This window comes from Zosterops lateralis (assembly GCF_965231275.1).
Source record: "Zosterops lateralis genome assembly, chromosome: 2".
NCBI classification, from domain to species: domain Eukaryota; kingdom Metazoa; phylum Chordata; class Aves; order Passeriformes; family Zosteropidae; genus Zosterops; species Zosterops lateralis.
In genome coordinates, this window is record NC_139763.1 from 71,280,971 (window position 1) to 71,300,411 (window position 19,441).

The 19,441-nt window shown below is 38.2% G+C and overlaps 1 protein-coding gene across 1 annotated transcript in view; it reads left to right on the forward strand.

The window, feature by feature from the left end:
* Positions 1-19,441, forward strand: part of ATP8A2 (ATPase phospholipid transporting 8A2) — a gene marked incomplete at its 3' end in the record, with an annotated part of 287,257 nt that overhangs the window by 187,317 nt on the left and 80,499 nt on the right. Inside the window, exons 28-29 of the mRNA XM_083855240.1 lie at positions 15,919-15,993; positions 18,623-18,745. Coding sequence (XP_083711366.1) covers positions 15,919-15,993; positions 18,623-18,745 — 198 coding nt within the window. The remainder of the gene's footprint in view (positions 1-15,918; positions 15,994-18,622; positions 18,746-19,441) is intronic.

The following is a 19,441-nucleotide window of genomic DNA, read 5'->3' on the forward strand; positions in this document are numbered from 1 at the left end:
GGTTTCATGGTACCACACAAGGCCAGACTGGAGTCTTCAAACAAATGAGGTGTCCAAAGTTTTAGCTCTTTATCTCTCAGATATGATGAGATGAAGTGTAGAAGACCTTTAGAGAAAAGACTGAGAGGAAGAAACACCTTTAAATCACTCCAGGGAGAGCTTCAGAAAAGCAAAACCCAAACCAGTGCTTCTCTATTTTCAAAGCAACATACGCAGGAATAGCTGCATGACTCTCATTAAGATCGTCTGAATCGTGCGGCTAAAGCCCCATGCAATGTTTTGAAAATGTAGGAAATAAAAATGGTCTTAAACCAGACATCTGGGCTTCTATCCAGTTTTCTGGTGATAACGTCTGAAGCATGCCATTAATAAAGCATCATCCATGGGCTAAATTATTCAACTATAGAAGTCTTTGCAGACAGCTTATAAGTCGGCTTTATTTAAAAAACAAAGAAAAAAAAACCCAAAAGCTTCTGTTCACTCTTCACTCTCAGCAGCAACCACTGCTAAGCACGTGGCCCTTTTCCTTTTTAAGTATTTTAACATTTTTTTCCCCTTGTACTGTTCAATTTTTTTTTACTTTTTCCTCAAGAATTCTCACAGGATACCCATCTGAGTGTTGGGATTCTAATTTTTGTAGAAGACAGGAAGTACTTTCTCTTTGCTGGTTCTTTTATCGCAGATGAATTTCTATACAGTCCAGGTGCCAGGATTGGAAAAAAACATGCCTTTTCAAAGGTGCAAACCCTGCTGTTTCCATGTCTTTTGTATTTTGATGCTGACAGGATGGTGGTGATCTTAGTAACACTTTTTAGAACCTTCAAACCTTAATATTAAAAACAATTCTTAACAGTGAGGAAGGTGGCATAAATAACTACTTCTATAGATGAAGATCTTTGTGAGTAAAGTTTGAGTTTGCCTTCGAATACCAACAACTAAGCTGTGTGTAGGTGAGAGGTTATTTTAAGATTTCTGTAAATGTAAGTAACTTGATTACATTACTAAACTTTAGTGCCAACTATGGTATCATTTCATAAGTGTTATCCGTTTGACAAAGGTTTTGTTTTGTCTTAATCTGGTGTAAGGTGTGGAAGAAATTACTGGAAATGTAATTGTGGAAAGGTGAGTTACTTACTTTGCTGTGCTACAGTTGTCTTTAGTGGCCTTTTGGAACACTGGAATATTTATAGTTTGCTTGTAATATCTATTTGCTATGTTGATGATAAAGCGTGCAGAGCACGCTGAGGGAAATATGTCTGTGATGACTATGGCAAGTAGGAGACCTTTCAGTCATGAGAAATTGCTTGCAGTATGCTTTTGGGGTGTACTTCTGTGTGTTGGTTTTTTTAAACTTAGCCAAGGTATAAATTGCTTTGCAGCAATGGATTTACTTTATGGTGTATGGTTCTGCTTTATAAAACATTGAAATTGTTGGTTATAATTCTAAATCTAGTGCTGTGTTGAGAAGAATAATTGTGCTGTATTAGAAATAACCTTGAAAGGTTTGAAAGTTCCCATACAAATGCAAAACAACTTTTCTGTGGGTTGTGTGTCTCTCATGTGAGAGATCTTAACACCGAGTGCAATTAAATCCTGTAACTACCAATATTCTCTTTCCTTTTCTGTTGTTCTTTGGAGGAAAACTGACACAGCAGTTTTGAGTACAGTATCTTGTTTTAAATACGATTTAACATGTAGGTTTATCCATGAGAATGAATGCAAGTTGATGGCACATGTGCCATACTGTGAATTTGCCATATCAAATGAATGCTCTTTATTTGCTGTACAAGTGCTTTGCTCTTCATTTCTATAATCATGGGTTACTCAGAGTTCCCAGTGCTCAAAAGGAGTCATACAAACTAATTTCTTCACCCTGATCTATGAAAAAATTAGCCAAAAGGAGACCTGGCAATTCCTCACTTCTGGTTGCATCCTCCCTTAACAAATCTCTGGTTGCATTTCTAACAGCAGACAGAAGGGAAAAGCCCGTGTGAGCTTCTGTAGAATCCAAGTTCATGTTGCCTTGTCAGTGGTCTGTTTCTTGGTATCTGAACTCAAAGTCTGGAAACATGTAAAACGATTGCACTGCACTTCTGGGGGCAGCCCAGAACTTTTGACTGTGAGTTTTGGATGGGTTCAAAACACTGGGCTCAAGTGCAAGCCTTTACATGAAGCAGAAGATAGGGCAGCAGTTGACAGTGCATTGGTTTATTCCTATCTGGCTAGGAAGGGAAAGGAACCTTGTAAACAGGATACCAGTGAGTCAAAGTTGAGAGATGATTGCCTCTACAAATTTCCACATCTCAAAAAGCTGGTTAATGGGCAATATTGAACACCTTGGTGTAACAACAGATTTTTGTCAACTCTACCTTGAAAATAGGGCTGGTAACTAAGATATATGAGACAGAGTGGTATCCCAGATCTTTTTGGGCCAAGATGGGGGGAAAAATTTTTTGCTAAACAATGGTGCTAAGAGGTAAGGGAAGTAGTCTTTTAATCAACCATAAGAAAGATTATCCAGTGGCAAAAGCATTTAAGCTATTAAATGCATTTCACTGCATATGGCCCACAGCTAGTCTAAGAACTGTCACCCTCAACATATGTAGTCCTTTAAATCATGTTAGTAGGCTTAGTACCCTCAAATATCCTCTTACCTTGTGCTATATCTGCAACACGAGACCTCACTAATGCTCCAAACACAAGCCTCATTCTTTCCAGCCCTTTCAAGTTTTGTAAAGAAACTCCACACAGTTGGCCTACTCAGACCAAGCACAAAGGGCCACAGGACAGTCAACCTCCTGTTCCTCCAGGTGCTGATGCTGGGCAGCGTGGACACAAGCCACCACTATCTATGAGATGGGGAGTCAGCCCTCTGGAAGAACTGAAAAACACAGCATAGCTCAAAGGACACCAGAGACCCATCTAGAATTGAACAAAGCAAGTCAGCCTTGTATTGAATAGAGCTCTCCCAGCCTCCAATCTCTCAGGAGCATTTTCTCAGAAAGAGTAATTTCAACTCTAAATAGAGTATCACAACAGACTTGATGTTTCATTTAAGATTGTCTTCCATACTGCAGCACAACAGTCAACTCAATTTTAAATGCAGGTTTTAAATCTGTGGAACAAACTATCTGGGCTATCATTTCAGTTTAAATCACGCTTAGAGCATTCACAGAACATTTGGAACCAATTTAGAGTGGATTTACAATCACATCGCAGTTAAACCACTGTAACTTCCTTGTGTAGACAAGCCTCTGTGGCAGGCAAGGGAACATTTGTTTATAGTTTGGATGACTATATGAGAGGAAAGAGGATGTCAGAAATAGCCCTCACTTCACTGTTTGGGGATTTTAGCTCTGAAAGCTGAAAGGTGGGGAGAAAAGCTTGTTATTATACTTGCACTACTCAAATGTTAGAAGAAACTTTAAACTACTTTACATTGGGTTCTGTCTCAGTCACTCAATTTTAACAATAGAGAATGTACCACTACATGCAACCACATCCAACCACTTGTGGAGAAATACATCCAGAATTTACATGTCAGACTCTCTACCCTTAGTAAACGGCATGTTTTTCAGGTGAATTATAAATATAATTCATGTTTTTAACTAAAAACTTTTCATTTTGCTTAATACCCAGAAATAGTAGCCAATCCATTTTCACTGCTGTAATGTTAGGTCTTCAGATCATTTTAAGATGGCAAGTGGTTACTTGCAATAGTGATCTTGTCACTCAGAAGTTTCCATTCAAAGTTGAGGCTTTATTCCCCTGAAAATAACTCCTTGAGGAAAAGCCCCAAATTCAGAGCCACTGTTTGTATAACACTGCTAATTCCTGGGCTGCATGAGGCTGGAAGACTTTTCCCAGGTGCTGACATACAAATGTTTGGTCCTTGGTGCCTTCCATCATTCCTGAGGAGTCTTTTGTCTTACTGCTATCAGGTTCTAGCATGAACACATGCTTATTCTTGTTCAGATACTGCAATGTCCTAATTGAATACTACTGAATGTTTTCCTCTTGAGGGAAAGAGGATTTGACAGGTTAGGAAATATTTCCTAATGTAAAGGCTACAGCAGCTTGGGTGTAATCATCTGAATTACCTCACAATCAACCTGCTCTCTTTAGGGTCAAAATATTTTTTATGCTTCTGAAACAGAAAAAAAGTTACTTCAACTCCCAGCTGAAATAACCACCTTGCCCCTAGAAGTACATTACAATCGTTTTACATGTTTCCAGACTTCGAGTTCAGATACCAAGAAACAGACCACTGACAAGGCGACATGAACTTGGATTCTATAGAAGCTCACACGGGCTTTTCCCTTCTGTCTGCTGTTAGAAATGCAACCAGAGATCTGTTAAGGGAGGATGCAACCAGAAGTGAGGAATTGCCAGGTCTCCTTTTGGCTAATTTATTTGTAGAAGAGGGTGTTTCTCTGAAGAAATCAGTTTGTATGACTCCTTTTGAGCACTGGGAACTCTGAGTATCCCATGATTATAGAAATGAAGAGCAAAGCACCTGTACAGCAAATAAAGAGCATTCATTTGATATGGCAAGTTCACAGTATGGCACATGTGCCATTAACTCACATTCACTCTCATGGATAAACCTGCAGGTTAAATTGTATTTAAAACAAGATATTGTTGCAGAACATTTACAGGGGCTTAAGAGGAAATAAGAAAGTCACAAAGGAATAGAACTGTGAAGGTGACTGCATATGCAAGGCATGGGAAGCTTGGAAAATCCACAGAGGTGGATATTTGCAGATATATACTGTGTGAGTACCTGGAGACTGTGCGGTTCATACTCTTTCCTAGAAAGAAATGCACTCATCTGCTTTTTAAAATAGGCACCTGGGGTGGGATTGGCCATTTGTTTGAATGGGTATGACTGTCTTGATGCTCTCATGCCAAGTTAGTATTTTCAGCTCTTGGTGGAACTGAGATGCTCCTCCAGGGAGCTGAGCCCTTTCCCCAGTAACCAAGATCTTAGGAACACTGATACATGCTTCCAAGGAGGAAAGATTCTGTATTGCATGACATGAACAGAAGTTTACCCATACAGCTGATTACTCCTATTTTCTGATTGCCTTCAATTTGCATAAAGTGCTGTGAGGGTGTTTTTGTTGTTGGCTTTTTTTTTTTTTTTTTTTTTTTTTTTTTTAAAGGTCTTGTGTCTCCACTCATTTGTTGAATAGCTACATTCTGCATCTGGGAGAGCTACTTTTCTGAAAATTTATTCTATCCCTACCTAGAATGAAGGGAGAAGGCAAGAAAGGGGAATCCATAACTTTGATTTAGTTGGACAAGCTTTTGTATAGTACATGGTTTCCATACAGAAGAATGTCTTTCAGAGCCTCTGCTGCGTTCTGAAGAGTTCACTGTCCTGAGAATTCATTAAGAGGGAATAAATATACATCTTCCCTGTATTTAATTTATCTGGCTTGGAAATCGAACGCATCTATTTATTCCTTCTTGTACTCTTCAGATGCTTTTATGCACCTGAATCTAGATCTGAAGTACAGCTGCCATTAGAGTGGCAGAAGGGATGTGTATTGCAGCTGGATCATGGGAATCATGGTGTGGGTGCTTTCTGTACACATGTCCCTGCCTCCCATTTTCTGCAGTATTAGAGGCTAGCAGCATTTGTTTTCTTTATGCTAGTTAGTTTGTGGAAATTCGACTTGGGTGATAAATTCATTTGGTGTCCAAAGTAGGTTTGAGGTCTTCTACAAATAGTGTTTTGCGGTTTATATGTATTTGCTAAATTTTAAATAAGCTTGTAGCTAGTCTTTCATCAAAACTTTTTTTGTATTGTGTAAAAGATGGCAAATGCACCTTCATTCTCAGAGTTGCTCCTTAGAGCATTGCCAAAGCCCAAACCTCATTTGTAAACTTCATTTGTGTGAGTGTCATCTCAGATTTTCATTGTGTGTAATGTTACTGTGGTTTTGAGTAGCTTGTTAAAAAGAGAAATCAGAGGTATATTCCTGTCCCATGTTTGGGGGCAATTTGGTGGTCATTTGTCTCGAAGAGTTCACCTGGTAAGAAGGTGATAGTGCAAGTTAACTCTCTCTGATTAAAAATTTGCAAAATGCTATGAAACTAAGAACTGGTTTGCAGCAAACATAATCAGTCTGCTATAGTCTCTCCTGTATTACCCAGCCTTTGCAGGAGAGACAGTCTTTAGAAAAAGTAGTCTTTTCTGCATGTTTCATGTTGTGAGTGTGCAATACCTTCCTAAAGCCATGTAATGACATTTTAGACTGAATTTGGGAATCATGTGAATGCTTTGCTCCTGTGTGTGAGCTTATAGGTTTTTCTTCTCTGAGGTGTTTTTCCAAGCTAGCAAAGAAAAACTTTGGGTTTTTTTTGTACACAGCTCTATCAGAAGATACAGCAAATGCTTTATAGAAACCCCAAGAATTTCTTTGTATGTATTGCAGCGAAAGCAAGCTAGCTACTTTCCTAAAGAAGTTTAAATATTATTTCTGTAGTGAGAAGTACATCAATAGGTAATTTCACAGTGAAGTGATTGTACATGTTTACAATGTGCTGCGTATTTTGGCAAAAGATGTTTAGGACCCAATTCTTTTAGCTTTTGCCAGCACGTAAAGCAATAAATGTAGCCTTAAGTTACCAATATTATATGTATTTTCTACATGAGTGGAGAGGCAAGGAGAGCAGGGTACAGATTTTTTTGTTCTACTAGTTTTGAAGCTTAAGGGAAGGAGTAGCATGTTTAAAAACAGCTGTGTACAAAACAAAATGCTAGGTCCTGTCTATTACTAGGTTGTCCCATTGACCAAGAAAATAGATGTATTAATAAAAATGGAACAAATGCAATGAAAGTACTGGGAAGCTTTTCAGACTGCATCATGTGTCCTGGTAGTTTGGGGCTAGAATATTGTCTCTGTGCTGAAATGCTAATAGGGTTGTGGGTAATGAGAAACATGGGCTGCTCCTGGGATTACCCCTGTAAAGGTTTCATCTTGTCAGTATGACAGAAGATGAGCTCCACAGTTTCTATAGTGGTCTGGCTTTTCTGTTGCTAATTTTGCTATTTTCCTTGGGTTCCAAGCTGTCAGGAAACTTCATATAAACTTCCTGGATAAAAGTAGCTTAATTCAAGGTCTTACAGAGACTGAATTTTATTTCATAGGGAGGAAGGGGAAAAAACAGACTTGCAAGGGAAACCTGGCCCTTCACGTAGCCATAACAGGGAATTCTAGGGGGACTGCGGTTCCAGACCTAAAATGACCTTGCTACAGAACTGCTCCTATTACACTTAATTCAGCAGCTCCGCAGAAGGATTCCTTTATGTGATGACAAGAAACGCAAAGTCTGTGAACCTGCATTTATAACAGTAACATAAGGGACTTCTGCAAATAAAAGTAAGAAGGGAAAGAATTGAAGTGAAATGTCCTATAAAACAGGAGCTGAATAGTAACAGGCAGGGTTTTGGTCACTCTCCATTTTATTCTGTCAGTACTGGGATTGCATCTTGTCCTTGGAAATTTTAAAATAATTTTGATTACCTAACCCATTGCATAGGTTCATATCCAGGAAATAAGAATGCGTGACTATATTTTAAGTACAATAAATGAATATTAATTTCCTTACTACTTTTTTATCCTATTGCTCATTGTATCATATGCAGGTATAAATGGATGCATTTGAGTGTGGATTGCTAACTTTGTTAAGCTGCATATAGGTTAAATGGAAACCGCCAGCTACACAATGCTATGAAATGAAAGAAACTAAGAACAAAAGTGGTACCATTTTCTTAATGAATTATACCGTTCTATACGTTTCTTTTTCTAATTCAATACTTATCCTGCTCCTTCCTGATACCCTTTACTTCTAAAAGGTTAATGCTTCTAAATTCATAAAAATCTTCACTATGTTTCCACTCTCCTCTTCCCAAATGCACAGAATGTTTGGTAGTGGGAGCATGTGTTGCATTTTCTGTGCTTATTTCTAGGGCTAGATTTGTGTTATAGTCCCTGGTCTCTGTTTTGCTTTGGTGTGAGAGGTGTAGAAACATTTTGTTGCTACATTCTATGGCAGCATGCTTTATTCAGGTTGCAGTGAGCCCTAGTGCACAGAGTGTGAAGAGCCTTCCCAGGTGTGAAAAGCCTTGGTGTGTTTAGTCTCACTTCTGATTCATGGCATTATCAGGCTTCAATCACAGAGTGCTGTTTTGTTTGCTTTACTTTCTAGTTACCAGAGTGGTTGATGGTTTTTGTAGCTGTTTCTGTCCTTTCTTTCCATTGCCCTTACTTGAGGTATAGTTGTAGCATCTTTTCTTCCACAATTCTCTAATCTTCTGTTTCAAATACTGCTTTTCTTGATATTAGACATATATTTTCTTAGTGCACTCTTACTGCTTAGCAGAATTTCAGGCGGATAAGTTACCTGAAACTGTTGACATTTTCTCACCTGTCAATGTAAATAGTTAAACTTCTTTCTTTCATTTGTTTATTTTAGCATTAGAGAACAAATTAGGAATTACAAATCCAAAGCACTTCTATTATATATTATTGGTGGTTAAATATACTGCATAACTTCAGAAAACCCAGCAAATAATTTAAAACCATATTAGTAGCATGTCCTTATCTTGTGTGTGTGATATGGGTCAATTACACAGTTGTGAAATTTGTATCAAGACCAGTCTGTCATGATTATGTGCTGAGGAGATATCATAAGCTATTAGTAGTCATATTGTACTTCTCAGTTCCCCAGTGATGTGCTAGTATTCAAGGGCAGTTAAAGAAGTTGATTAGGTAAATCCAAGAGGCAAAAACCCCACCAAACAAGCCCCCCCCCAGGCATATTAACATGCCTGAATTGACTCTAACCCTGTAGTCACTGCTGCTGTGTGCATAAGGATGATGTCTATGTCAGTGGAAACCTTTCTTTACAGCTGTTTGCTTTGTGAAGGAAGGCTGATGGCACTGGGAGTCCATCGCACAGGTTTCCATTGCTCAGCAGCAGACATTGTGGCCTGGCGTGATGTTACCGGCTTCTAACCAAGCAGCTGAGCCCTCCTCACTCTCCAGGCTGGGGTGGGAGGAGAATGTGGACAACAAGCCTTGTTTCCTCTCAGCCTGACTCCCAGCCCGAGCAGGACACCCTGGTTGCTTCGTAGGGTAATGGTTGGCAATTCCCGGCATTATCAGTCCTGGTAGCTTTGCTCTGTCTGTGGGTTTAGACCCCTTTGGCCATGCAGATATGCTGAAACTCTGCATCCTGGCAGGGCTTGACTGAACCATGTTGGGATTTGTGTTTTGACAAATCACTTTGTGAGTCCTGTGACTTCAAGGGTGTCCCATATATACGTATAAAAATCCTACTGTAGCAGTCAGTGTTAGCTTTCTTCAGAAAACTTAAGAATGAAGACTAAACTTGGAATAGAGTCGTCTGTATTTGTAAAAGGGGAATGCTCTGAAGAATTACTAAGTTTAACCACATCTTTTGACAAATCTGACCTTTGGCAGGGCAGGCCATTTCTGATCACGTTATTATAGGCTTGCTTCTGCAGCAATTAGTGTGCTATACAAATATTAAGTCCCTAGAATACTTCACATGAAAAGAGATGGAGAAATAGCCTGCCTTTTCTCTATGTGATTTCATAAGATTAACAAAAAAACGTTATATTATAGCTCTGTAAAATGTACTCTTATGATCAGTGTCTTCATTTTACCAGTGACATAAACATGAGTAGGGTAATTTAGCACACTCATTAGATGTTCATGTAACTCCAAGAACAAAAAGAAAAAAAGTAAACCATTACCCAAAAAAAGACATTGGCATGGCCTTCTGTGTTTTAAATACATTTATTTGTGTATTTGGGGCCAAATGCTGCTGGCAGAGGCAATCTTTTTTAGGTCTTAGTGGTAAGGTCTTTTGATGTGTACTGCATTGTCATCTACAGGTGTGGTATCCTTCCACAATGCTCAAAACTCATGGAATAAAGAGCATCATTGTTCTCCAGTGGAAATCATTCAGGAAAAAAAAAAAATAACAACCAGATCTTTGCTAATTCGTACTTTATTTTCAAGTCTTCAGAATTATTCTGAGGACCGAAATGAAAAGAATTGTGAGTCCAAGTGTGGGGTGAGGCTCCTTTTGCCCTCTCCCCCTTCTATTCTGCTCTGTGCCTGCCTCTCCTGTTGAATGTTACCTGTGCTTTAGAGGAAGGATGTTAGCAGCTGATCAGTTAGAGAAGATGAGCATAAAAACAATTGTTGTAAGAAAGAAGTAAAATTTTCTAACTATACCACTTCTGTAAACAGTGAAAAATGAAGCTGATAAAAATCTGTGCTCTTTAGTATGCTGAAATATAAACTATATGAAGTCAGGAACAGAAGAAATAGAATAGGAGAAATAACAGCTGTTCAGGCTTATTTAATAAATTAGTGTTTAAAGCCAGGAAATCTCTATTGTAGTGGTTGTTCTAGTATCTATCTGACAAAGCATTGCAGTCAATGCATAGGGTTTTTTTAATGAGACAAAAGCAGTGTGAAACTTGGAAAATAACTGTTAACACTGGCAGAGAAGACTGGAGATGATTTTTAACCTTGAATAGGCACTTGTTTGGAGTGCACAGGCCTAGAGCAAATGCTTCTCAGTTGTAAAATATCGATCTGTTTTCAGCAAAGAATTAATAAACACTGGGGGGAATAAAAGGAGCGAGGAAAATATTCCTCAGCAAATGAAGTGAGTCTCAGACAGCCATGCCTACCCTGTCAAATCTTATTACTAACACACTTTGCCTACATTATAAAATTGGTGCTGTACATTCTCTAATGAAGGGATTATTTTAAGGCTGTGAGCATTTGGGTAGGAATAAGAGGCTGGTGTTGAGAGAGACATCTGTAATGAGAGATCTTAAATCTGGATACATTATTAATGAACTACACAGGAGACACACAAAACTGCTTTATTGGGCAAACTGTAAATGAGCCTATTTGGTAAGAACGTGCAAAATGTGTGTGTGCTGAGAGAGGGTATTTTTGAGAATTTAACTAATTTCTGAATAGTAAAGGCATCCAGTCTGGCTATAATTGGTGCCTGTGGCAATTGTTGATACCCTGACTACATTAGCTTTCTGCGCCCTTTAGCAGAATTGGGAAAACATTTCTAGTACTCGTTAAGCTGTCTGTTATCAAGCCTTCATAAATATACACATTTAGAATGGAGATGATTTGCTATCCCAGTGCCTTAGAGCGCTTAAATAAATCAGTTCCTACTATTTCAGGCATTAATTCTGCAGTAATTATGCATGAAGCAATAATGCAATTAAAATTGCCTTCCAGCTTGCTCGAGTGGGAATATTTTTTGAAAATAATACTTGATCTTTTCTCAAAATACACTCTAGAGCAGGTGGATGTGCTGCATAGCTCAAAACAGCAGTGTGGGACTGTTCTACCTTGAGATCCTCAGTTTGCCTACAGCTGAAGTCAATATTAACCAAGTATTACCATCTGTTGGCTTTTGCTGACCTCTCGTTTATTCTCCTCTCCCCTTTCTCTAGTGGCAAAGTGCCCACATCACAGCTGGCATCGAGTGCTTCAGCAATGGGGTTTCTTATTTAAAGAATGCAACCACACTTCAAGGCAGGAAACATGGGCTAGCTTTTAGTTTGCAACGTTCCAGTTTCTTTTTGCACTGTACCTACTGGTTTCACATCTTTGCAATATCTGCTATAATAAAGTGCAGCAATGTATCAGCCCAGATTTCAGCCTTAGGTCTGAATCTCTTTGCATTTAAATTGGACCTCTTGTTTCTTGGGGGAAAAGTATGTATTTTGTACCTGAGTTACAAATAAGCTTTTCCAGCTTTTTGGCAGCTAGGTAATAGTTAAAGTGAAAAGATTTCTTTTTTTCCAGCCAGAAAAGAGGTTTAATAACTGTGGGTCCATTTGTTCGTAGCAGTACTGGAGCTGAGCCCTGCAAACCCCTGGAGCTTGGCAAGCCAGGCAGACTTGGCAAGTTTTCCTACCAGCTTGCTGAGTCTGAGTCAAGCATGGCTTGTTGCAACTTCAAATATATTTAGTACATTTTGTTAACATGAACATTAAGACGAAGGGTTTGGTTTTTGTTTTCCTTTGCTGACCTTAAGGTATACCATGCTCTCTCTGCAAACAGCTGGTTCTTAAACCATGCATGGCAGTTCATGGCTTGTGTTAAATTCAAAATAAATTTGTTTTTTATGCAGAGTATCTGATTTACTCTTGACATGGAGATATTGAGGACGTATGAGACCATATCCCACAGTCTTTCTGTCAGTTGGCCTTTGGTAATGTGAATCTGTGGAAAAAACAAGCATAGCCTTTGCTTTTCAATGCATCGTAACAGTGATAACTTTTTCCCTCTGTTTGGAGCCTGTGGTGCACAAAGAATTGTGTAGGTGTTGGAAATGCTCTCACCTCTAATTTTTACCTGTGTAGATACTGCTGAAAGAAAGAATTCAAACTGGCCTTTTGGATTGGCGGGACACCGAACTTTCTAAATGTTAGTCCTTGCCTATCCAAATTATAGCAGCCTTTGAAATAGGGAGAAAACTTTTCTATAGAAAAGAATTCTTTCAGTGTTGAAAGATGCTGCAGAAGACTCAAGATAGTGAGTCTAACTACCTATTTACTCAGTCAGACACAACCATCTCAGCAGAATTCTATATTGATTCATTCATCTCAATGTGGTGTTAGCAGGGTCTTTAGTGAATTCTGTACCATGCAGTTGTGGCAGGGCAGTACATCTTGAGTAGAAAGAATTGGTCTGTTGAGTGAGTGTTTTTCACTTGTACTTTGACAGTCTGTCTGCTGCTCTGTAAGGTATCCTAACACCTCTGCTCTTCTTAAGTTTTATGTGATTCTGTAATCATTACTGCTAATATTTTTCTTGGGCAATGTGAATCTAAGAATCCAAGGCGTTAGATTTACCTAGTTTAGGGGTTGTCTTCTAGCCATGGGCTAGCTACAGAAAGTCTGGCTGTTTTGTTTTACCCTCTTGATGAATAATCAGCTATGTCTGTTGCTGGAGGACTGGTTGTGGGAAGCTATGGTTTCAGAAGGCAGTTGTTTCCTAAGCAGCACGAGCCAATGTTATAAAAGGCCTCATCATTTGCTACCAAACCTTTGAAGTTTGCTTTGCACAGTGGGATCTAGAAAACTGAACAGAGCACAAGTCAGGTTGCCAACTAAGGCAGACAGGCTTCTGATTTGTGAGCTATTTATTGTTTCTAGAATTGCTGCCCTCATTCATCATTGCAATTAATTGCAACAAGCCTGGAGATGATAAATGCCTAGATCATTATTGCGAAATATCTGAAAGCATGCTTTTTTAAAGCTCAGATTCTTCCTAGAAAAACCCTTGTTCCTAACTTGAACACCCCAAATAAATTGTAGTTTATTTTTGGGACCTCAGGCTTTGTACCAAAGAGATTTTATATGTTTCTTTTGAAGGGCTGATATGTTGAACTAGCTGGAACACTGCAAGGGTGTGTGTGAGTGGCTAGTGTGCTACTTTGGGCCATTAATTGTGTCCTTAGAGTGAGATTTAGAGAATACTCCCTCAAGGTATCAATGCAATAGAACTGATGATAAAAAGTTGGGATGGAGAGTGTGTATTCTTTCCTTTTTCTGGACAGAGCTGGTGAGGTGAATGCTTAAAGGGCTCTTTTAATTGAATGCATGTTTGGCAATGGGAAACAAAAAGGCTCTTTTTTAGGAAACCTAAGAAATATTTTGCAGTTTATATTAGGCTGGTGCATTTCAGTGAACTGGTAAAGCAATGGAGCTGTTGACTTTAAGAACGCTTACAACGGCACTTGTAAACTACAAGCTGCAAGAAGGGCAGCAGGTATTGAAAAGTGCAAACTTCAGAGTAATATAGTGAGAAATAAATAGAAACTTGCTATTCAGAAGAGCAGCTGACAGTTTAAAAAATTACAGGAAGTAATTTTAAATAGATGACCAACTGTGCAAAGCATAGCTATAAACAGATGAGTTGGAATCAGTGTCACTGTTTCTTATTTGAATAATGAGAGTTCATTAGAACTGATGATTAATTTCAAACAAGAATGGTGATATAATAGCTCTAAGTAGAGAAATAAGAGTTCAACTGACTTGGTCTCTGGTTTGTGAACAGTGGTAGTTCTCTGGCAGACTCATCTGGTTTCCAGCTTTCCTTCTGTGATTTTTTTTCAAATTGCCTTTTGCATCCACAGCATCATCTGGGAGACATTTCCATAGGTCAGCAGTGTATTGTGTGAAAAGGTTTCACTTTTTCCTTTTGTGTAGCATGTGAATTTCATGTCTTGCAGCAGTGCCTATTTGGACAGCTATTTGTCATTCTTTCCAATCTTGTAAATACTTTAATATTCCATGGAGTTGCCTCTGTCCCATGTGAGATTCCTGGTCTGTTCAGATATTGCATCTGTGAAAACAGTGATAGGTCTCGATGCAGCCTCATTTACTTCTTGGATTTTTTTTTTTTCCTCCTGATTATTCTATATCTGTTTTGGGTGGGAGCAGGGAAGAGATCAGATGATGTACAGCTAACTGCTTGTTATCTGAGGTGTTCTGCTAGGTCACTAATACTGCGCAAGTGAACCAGAGAATAAATTATGCTGGTAGGAGAGTGTTGCCCAATGAGTGACAGAATGGTGTCAGAAAAGATACCTGGCCCTGAGTACCAAGAGCTGTCAAGGAGTGTGAAGGGAATGGGCATGGTTATCTCTTGACTGGTCTGCAATACATAGTGCATCTGCATCCAGTGCAATGTGGACTTGTAAAGTAAAGGCAACACGAAATATGTTGAAATAGGGTGGTTAGAGGAAGTGTTCTCACATGCAAAATTGAATTAATTTTGAACAAAGTGATGTGTACTGTGGATTTTGAAAGGGACTGTAGCCAGAAATTCTCAAAAATCTTTTGTTATCTAATAAATTTAATTATTTCACATGCAAACTGTTACCAATTTACTTGGAAAACTATAATTCTTTCATTTCTTTGTTAAATTGTTTCCTAAGCTTCTTTCAATGTCCACTAAGAAACTTTGTTCCAACTCAGTACAGCAGTTTGTGCTTCAAAAAGGTGCTTAAGGAAGATTAATGGGCTCAAAGAAGCTGCATCCACGGAAATGTGAAAAGAGTTTACCTATGCGCTGAAGCTTAAAGCTGTTTCCTGGGATTGTGTCATTACAGAATCCTCTCATTGGAAGGCAACTTGAAATCCATCTAGTCCAATCCTCTGTTTAAAGTAGGGTGAATATTAAATGCAAAGCAGGTTGCTCAGTTTGTCCAGTTGCATTTGTAAACTTGTTGTGTTTGTAGACTTGTTAAAGGATGAAGACTCTACAGTCTGTTTTGCAACCTCTTGCCATTTTGATTGTTAAATAGGTAGTTTATTAAAAATAATGTTTGCATCATTTAGACAATAAAATGATAATATAATCACGATCATGTAACTCACAAGTAGATATTGTTGTAATTCTGGGGCTGTAAAAATGCAACACAAGTTAAGCAGAACATCCATCAAAGCAGTTATCTTGAAAATTCTGGTCTTTATCAAACATGATGGAAATGAGGTTGGCTTCTGGCTTCAAGCATGTTAATTTGCCAGTGATAAGGATTTTGTAATAGTTTGATGGCATCTATTTTTTTAGAGCAATGATGTAAATACAGCAAATTGCTCTGTAGCCTGAGTATTTTATTTTAAACAAGGAGTACTCTGCCAGTATTTAAAATGTAAGACTTGAAAATAACTGTCTGGAACTACTGATAATTATTTTTAGGGCATGACAAACATCTGTCTCCAGATGGTGGTCTGTATTCCACATCCTTCTCCTCTACTGTAAATGGAAGTATGTACAGCAGGAGTAATCTAAAGCTTTTTGTAACTTGTCTCTTTTCCAGCTTTGGTTTGCTTTCGTTAATGGATTTTCTGGGCAGATCTTATTTGAGCGATGGTGCATTGGTCTGTATAACGTGGTAAGTGCTACATGTTTTGACTTGATAGTGCTTGGGACTACTGTATTATTCTGTTGTGTCCCATTTTTCACAGGTAACTGTCCTAGATCTATGTCAGGAAAGGTGAGTTAATTTGTAAAAGCCATTTTGAATCCACTCTGAGGTAGGGAAAAAAAAATAAGATTACACATTTATTGCAAAATGAAGATTTGGGAGAACACCTTGAAAATAGATGTTTAGCCTAATATAACCTGTATAAAACTCTGCAGATTTTAGATAGAATTTAATTTCCTCTTTGAAAGCATTTTCAGTGTTTTGTACTGAGTATTTTGGTCACAGTTTATGCTCAAAATACTCCCAATCCTGAGTTTTGATGAATTTTTTTCTCTCAGACCCTGTAGAGTTAGATGCTGAGAGAAGTGTTATGCAATTGCTTTAGGCTGACTCTTGCTCCATTAGGTACAGAAAGAGAAGCTGCTTCACTGTGTCATCAGCATTTTGCACTTGAAACAAGAGCAGGATGTGTCAGTCTGGGAGTGCCTTCTGATTTTCGACATTGTTTTCAGGATACCACACTGTGTCATGTGGCTTTATTACTTTAATCAGTAATATTATATAATCAATCCTATAGATTAAAGTCTGAAGGATCTGGAACCAAGTATCATAGACCTGTGTTGGTGTTTTTGACAGTACTACCTTTGTAATGTTATGAATGGCCCAGTGCCTGGATTTATAAGCTGTTAGGATGCTGTTAAAGAGGCCCTTTGCAGGGAGGGAATTTAATTTTTTTTCTTTAAAAAAAAACTCATTCCAAATATATGCTAATACAGAAAAAGCCAGCAAATTATCACTGAGTAGTATTAATGGAACCACTTAACTTCTGTCACATTAATTTTAAAAATGATAGCACAAGCCCCCATATTCCATAAGATTTCATACTCTTAGTTGAAGATACTTATTCAAGGATTTATCATTCCCTTGATTCTCTTCACCCTAATTTCCTGTTATGCAGTCTCTGTCATTCATGTTTAGATATTTGCATCTATTATCTTTAAACCTCACTTGGTGAATCTATCTACCCTACCTAAAGCTTCTGGATAAAACTCATCTTCTGTAATCAGAAACTAAACCTTGTTTTTTAAGGTCAGTATTTTCTAAAATTAGAACTGGTTGTGTGGACTCATGGAGAATCAAGTGCTAGTAGGATATTAGGGACTTTCACAATTTGTAGGGCTTAGATTTTGAAGTACTTTTATCTAAGTCATTCTCTTCTGTGCAGATTAACCCTTTCTTTCATTAGTAGTTTCATTAAAATATGAAGTGTATGAAATCATAGTGGCATTGTAATTTCTGATTTTGCACTGGTTCACACTGGAGATTTGACTTTGTCTTCAAAATCACTAGAAGATGTACTTCAAGTGGGAACGTAAATGCTCCAATGAACACAAGAAACCTGGGGAATTAAAGCTATGTGAGAATATATCTTTGGAATATATTGGACCAGTACTCTCAGTTTCAGTTCTCTACCCTCAGCCTGCTGCCATTTTAGCCATCTGGTTTATCACTTCATGAGTGAAGACGCACAATTCCCTCTCGACTGAGGGTTGTAATTACTGATTCTCACTTGTTCCTCCCCACTGTTCTTTGTCTGCTCCTCAGCTGCCAGTGTGCCACTGGTAGGAACCACAGCCCACCTTCTCCAAATGTGCACATGCCCTAGAAACAGTTCATAACTCCAACCTGCCTCTTAACTTCAAGAACACTGCTCAAACTGTTAAAAATATACGTAGGTATAGGATTAGCAGTGATGTTTCTAATATAAACTATTGATGTAAAAGGAAGTGAATGAAGTTTAGTGTTCAGACTTGCACCCTGGTGTTACTTTCACTCTGTGCCTACACTGTGGACCACAAGAAACGTGGATACCCAATGGCTTTAAATGAGCTGCCACGGATCCCAGAAAGACTTTAAGAGCAGCAGTGTTAAAGTCAGTGGAGGCTAATTTACTCTGCTTCTGGCAGAGTGTCCTGCTGCCTGTCTTGGAAGGCTTCCGAGGCTTGGTCATCCAAGCGTCTGCCTGTAGCACAGACACACACTGCAGTTAATTTGTTCCTATCAGTTCATGCCTGCCAGGGGAATCCCCAAAGTACTATAATGCAGAATGGCCGTTGTTGCTCAGTAGAATTTTTTTTTTAATGTGATTTCCACATTTACTTTGTCTGTAAACTTAGCAGTGGTTAAGCACATTGCATATCTAATTAAGGCTACAACTGCAGCTATATTGGAACCTATTCCCACAAGCTATTTTGTAAAAATACATGTTGTCTTTCCTTTGCAGTCTGATGTGGCTGACCCTTTCTGGATTAGCTGGTACATCAGAAACTAACGATGGTTAACTTCTTGGGCTTAAGCTTATTAGTTAATAATATCAATTTTGTTTTATGTTTCTTTTGTTCCTAAGTAAATATTTGAGAGTTACAAATTGGTGAAATTAATGTTTGGACTATTGAAAATGATGTCAACATGCTAGATAGTAGTAAGTCTTCACTGAAGTCTGTGGGAATTTTACTTTTGTCTTGATAAGGAAACGTTATATGAGATACACTTAAAACTAAGAGCTGCTTTCAATTAGTATTTGCTTTCCTTGCAGATTTTCACAGCACTTCCACCCTTTACTCTGGGAATTTTTGAACGATCGTGTACTCAAGATAGCATGCTTAGATTTCCACAGCTATACAAAATCACTCAAAATGCAGATGGTTTCAACACAAGGGTAAGGGAAAGAAACCCTGTTACTCTAAAAAAAAAACATAAACATTCTTATATTCCAGACTTTTCTTGTCAGAAAATAACTTATTTCCTGATGTTACTTCTTCTTTATGCTAACCACTGAGTGATTGTTCAGCCTTCCAGGGATTGTTCAGCCTTTCCAAGGGATTATTTTTTATTTTTTAAAAAAATCCTTGTTTATAAATAAGGATTTTCTGCTGTGACTTTGCCTGAAACTGGTCCTGAAATATCCATAAACTTTGATTCAAAGTTAGATTTGTATCCAAGTATGATTTTTCAATTCACAGCTACTGATAAGTCATGATGACATTGCCTGGTTTTATTTAACATATGTGTTGTCATAACACTCTCTGCTAGAGTGCTTTTTCCTAGTTTGTATAGCTCTGTTCCAGTCATTCTTTTGGAAAACAGAATTTGAATTGGCTTATTTGGACTTCTGAGTTTTGAAGAACACATTTTACTCCATTTTGCTATTTAAATGCTGGAATATGCCAGCATTTGGTGTTCTGCCTTTTCCATAATAAGCACATCTAAATGTTCTTCTGAATCAAGGAAGCTGTATGATTGCTTTGTTTGGAAAATAAATTGTAGAGTACATAAAGCTTTAATTTGTGCAAAATTGCATTATCTGCTAGTTAAAAATTGTGGGGCACAAAGTATTTGTCCTTTAAAAGAAAAT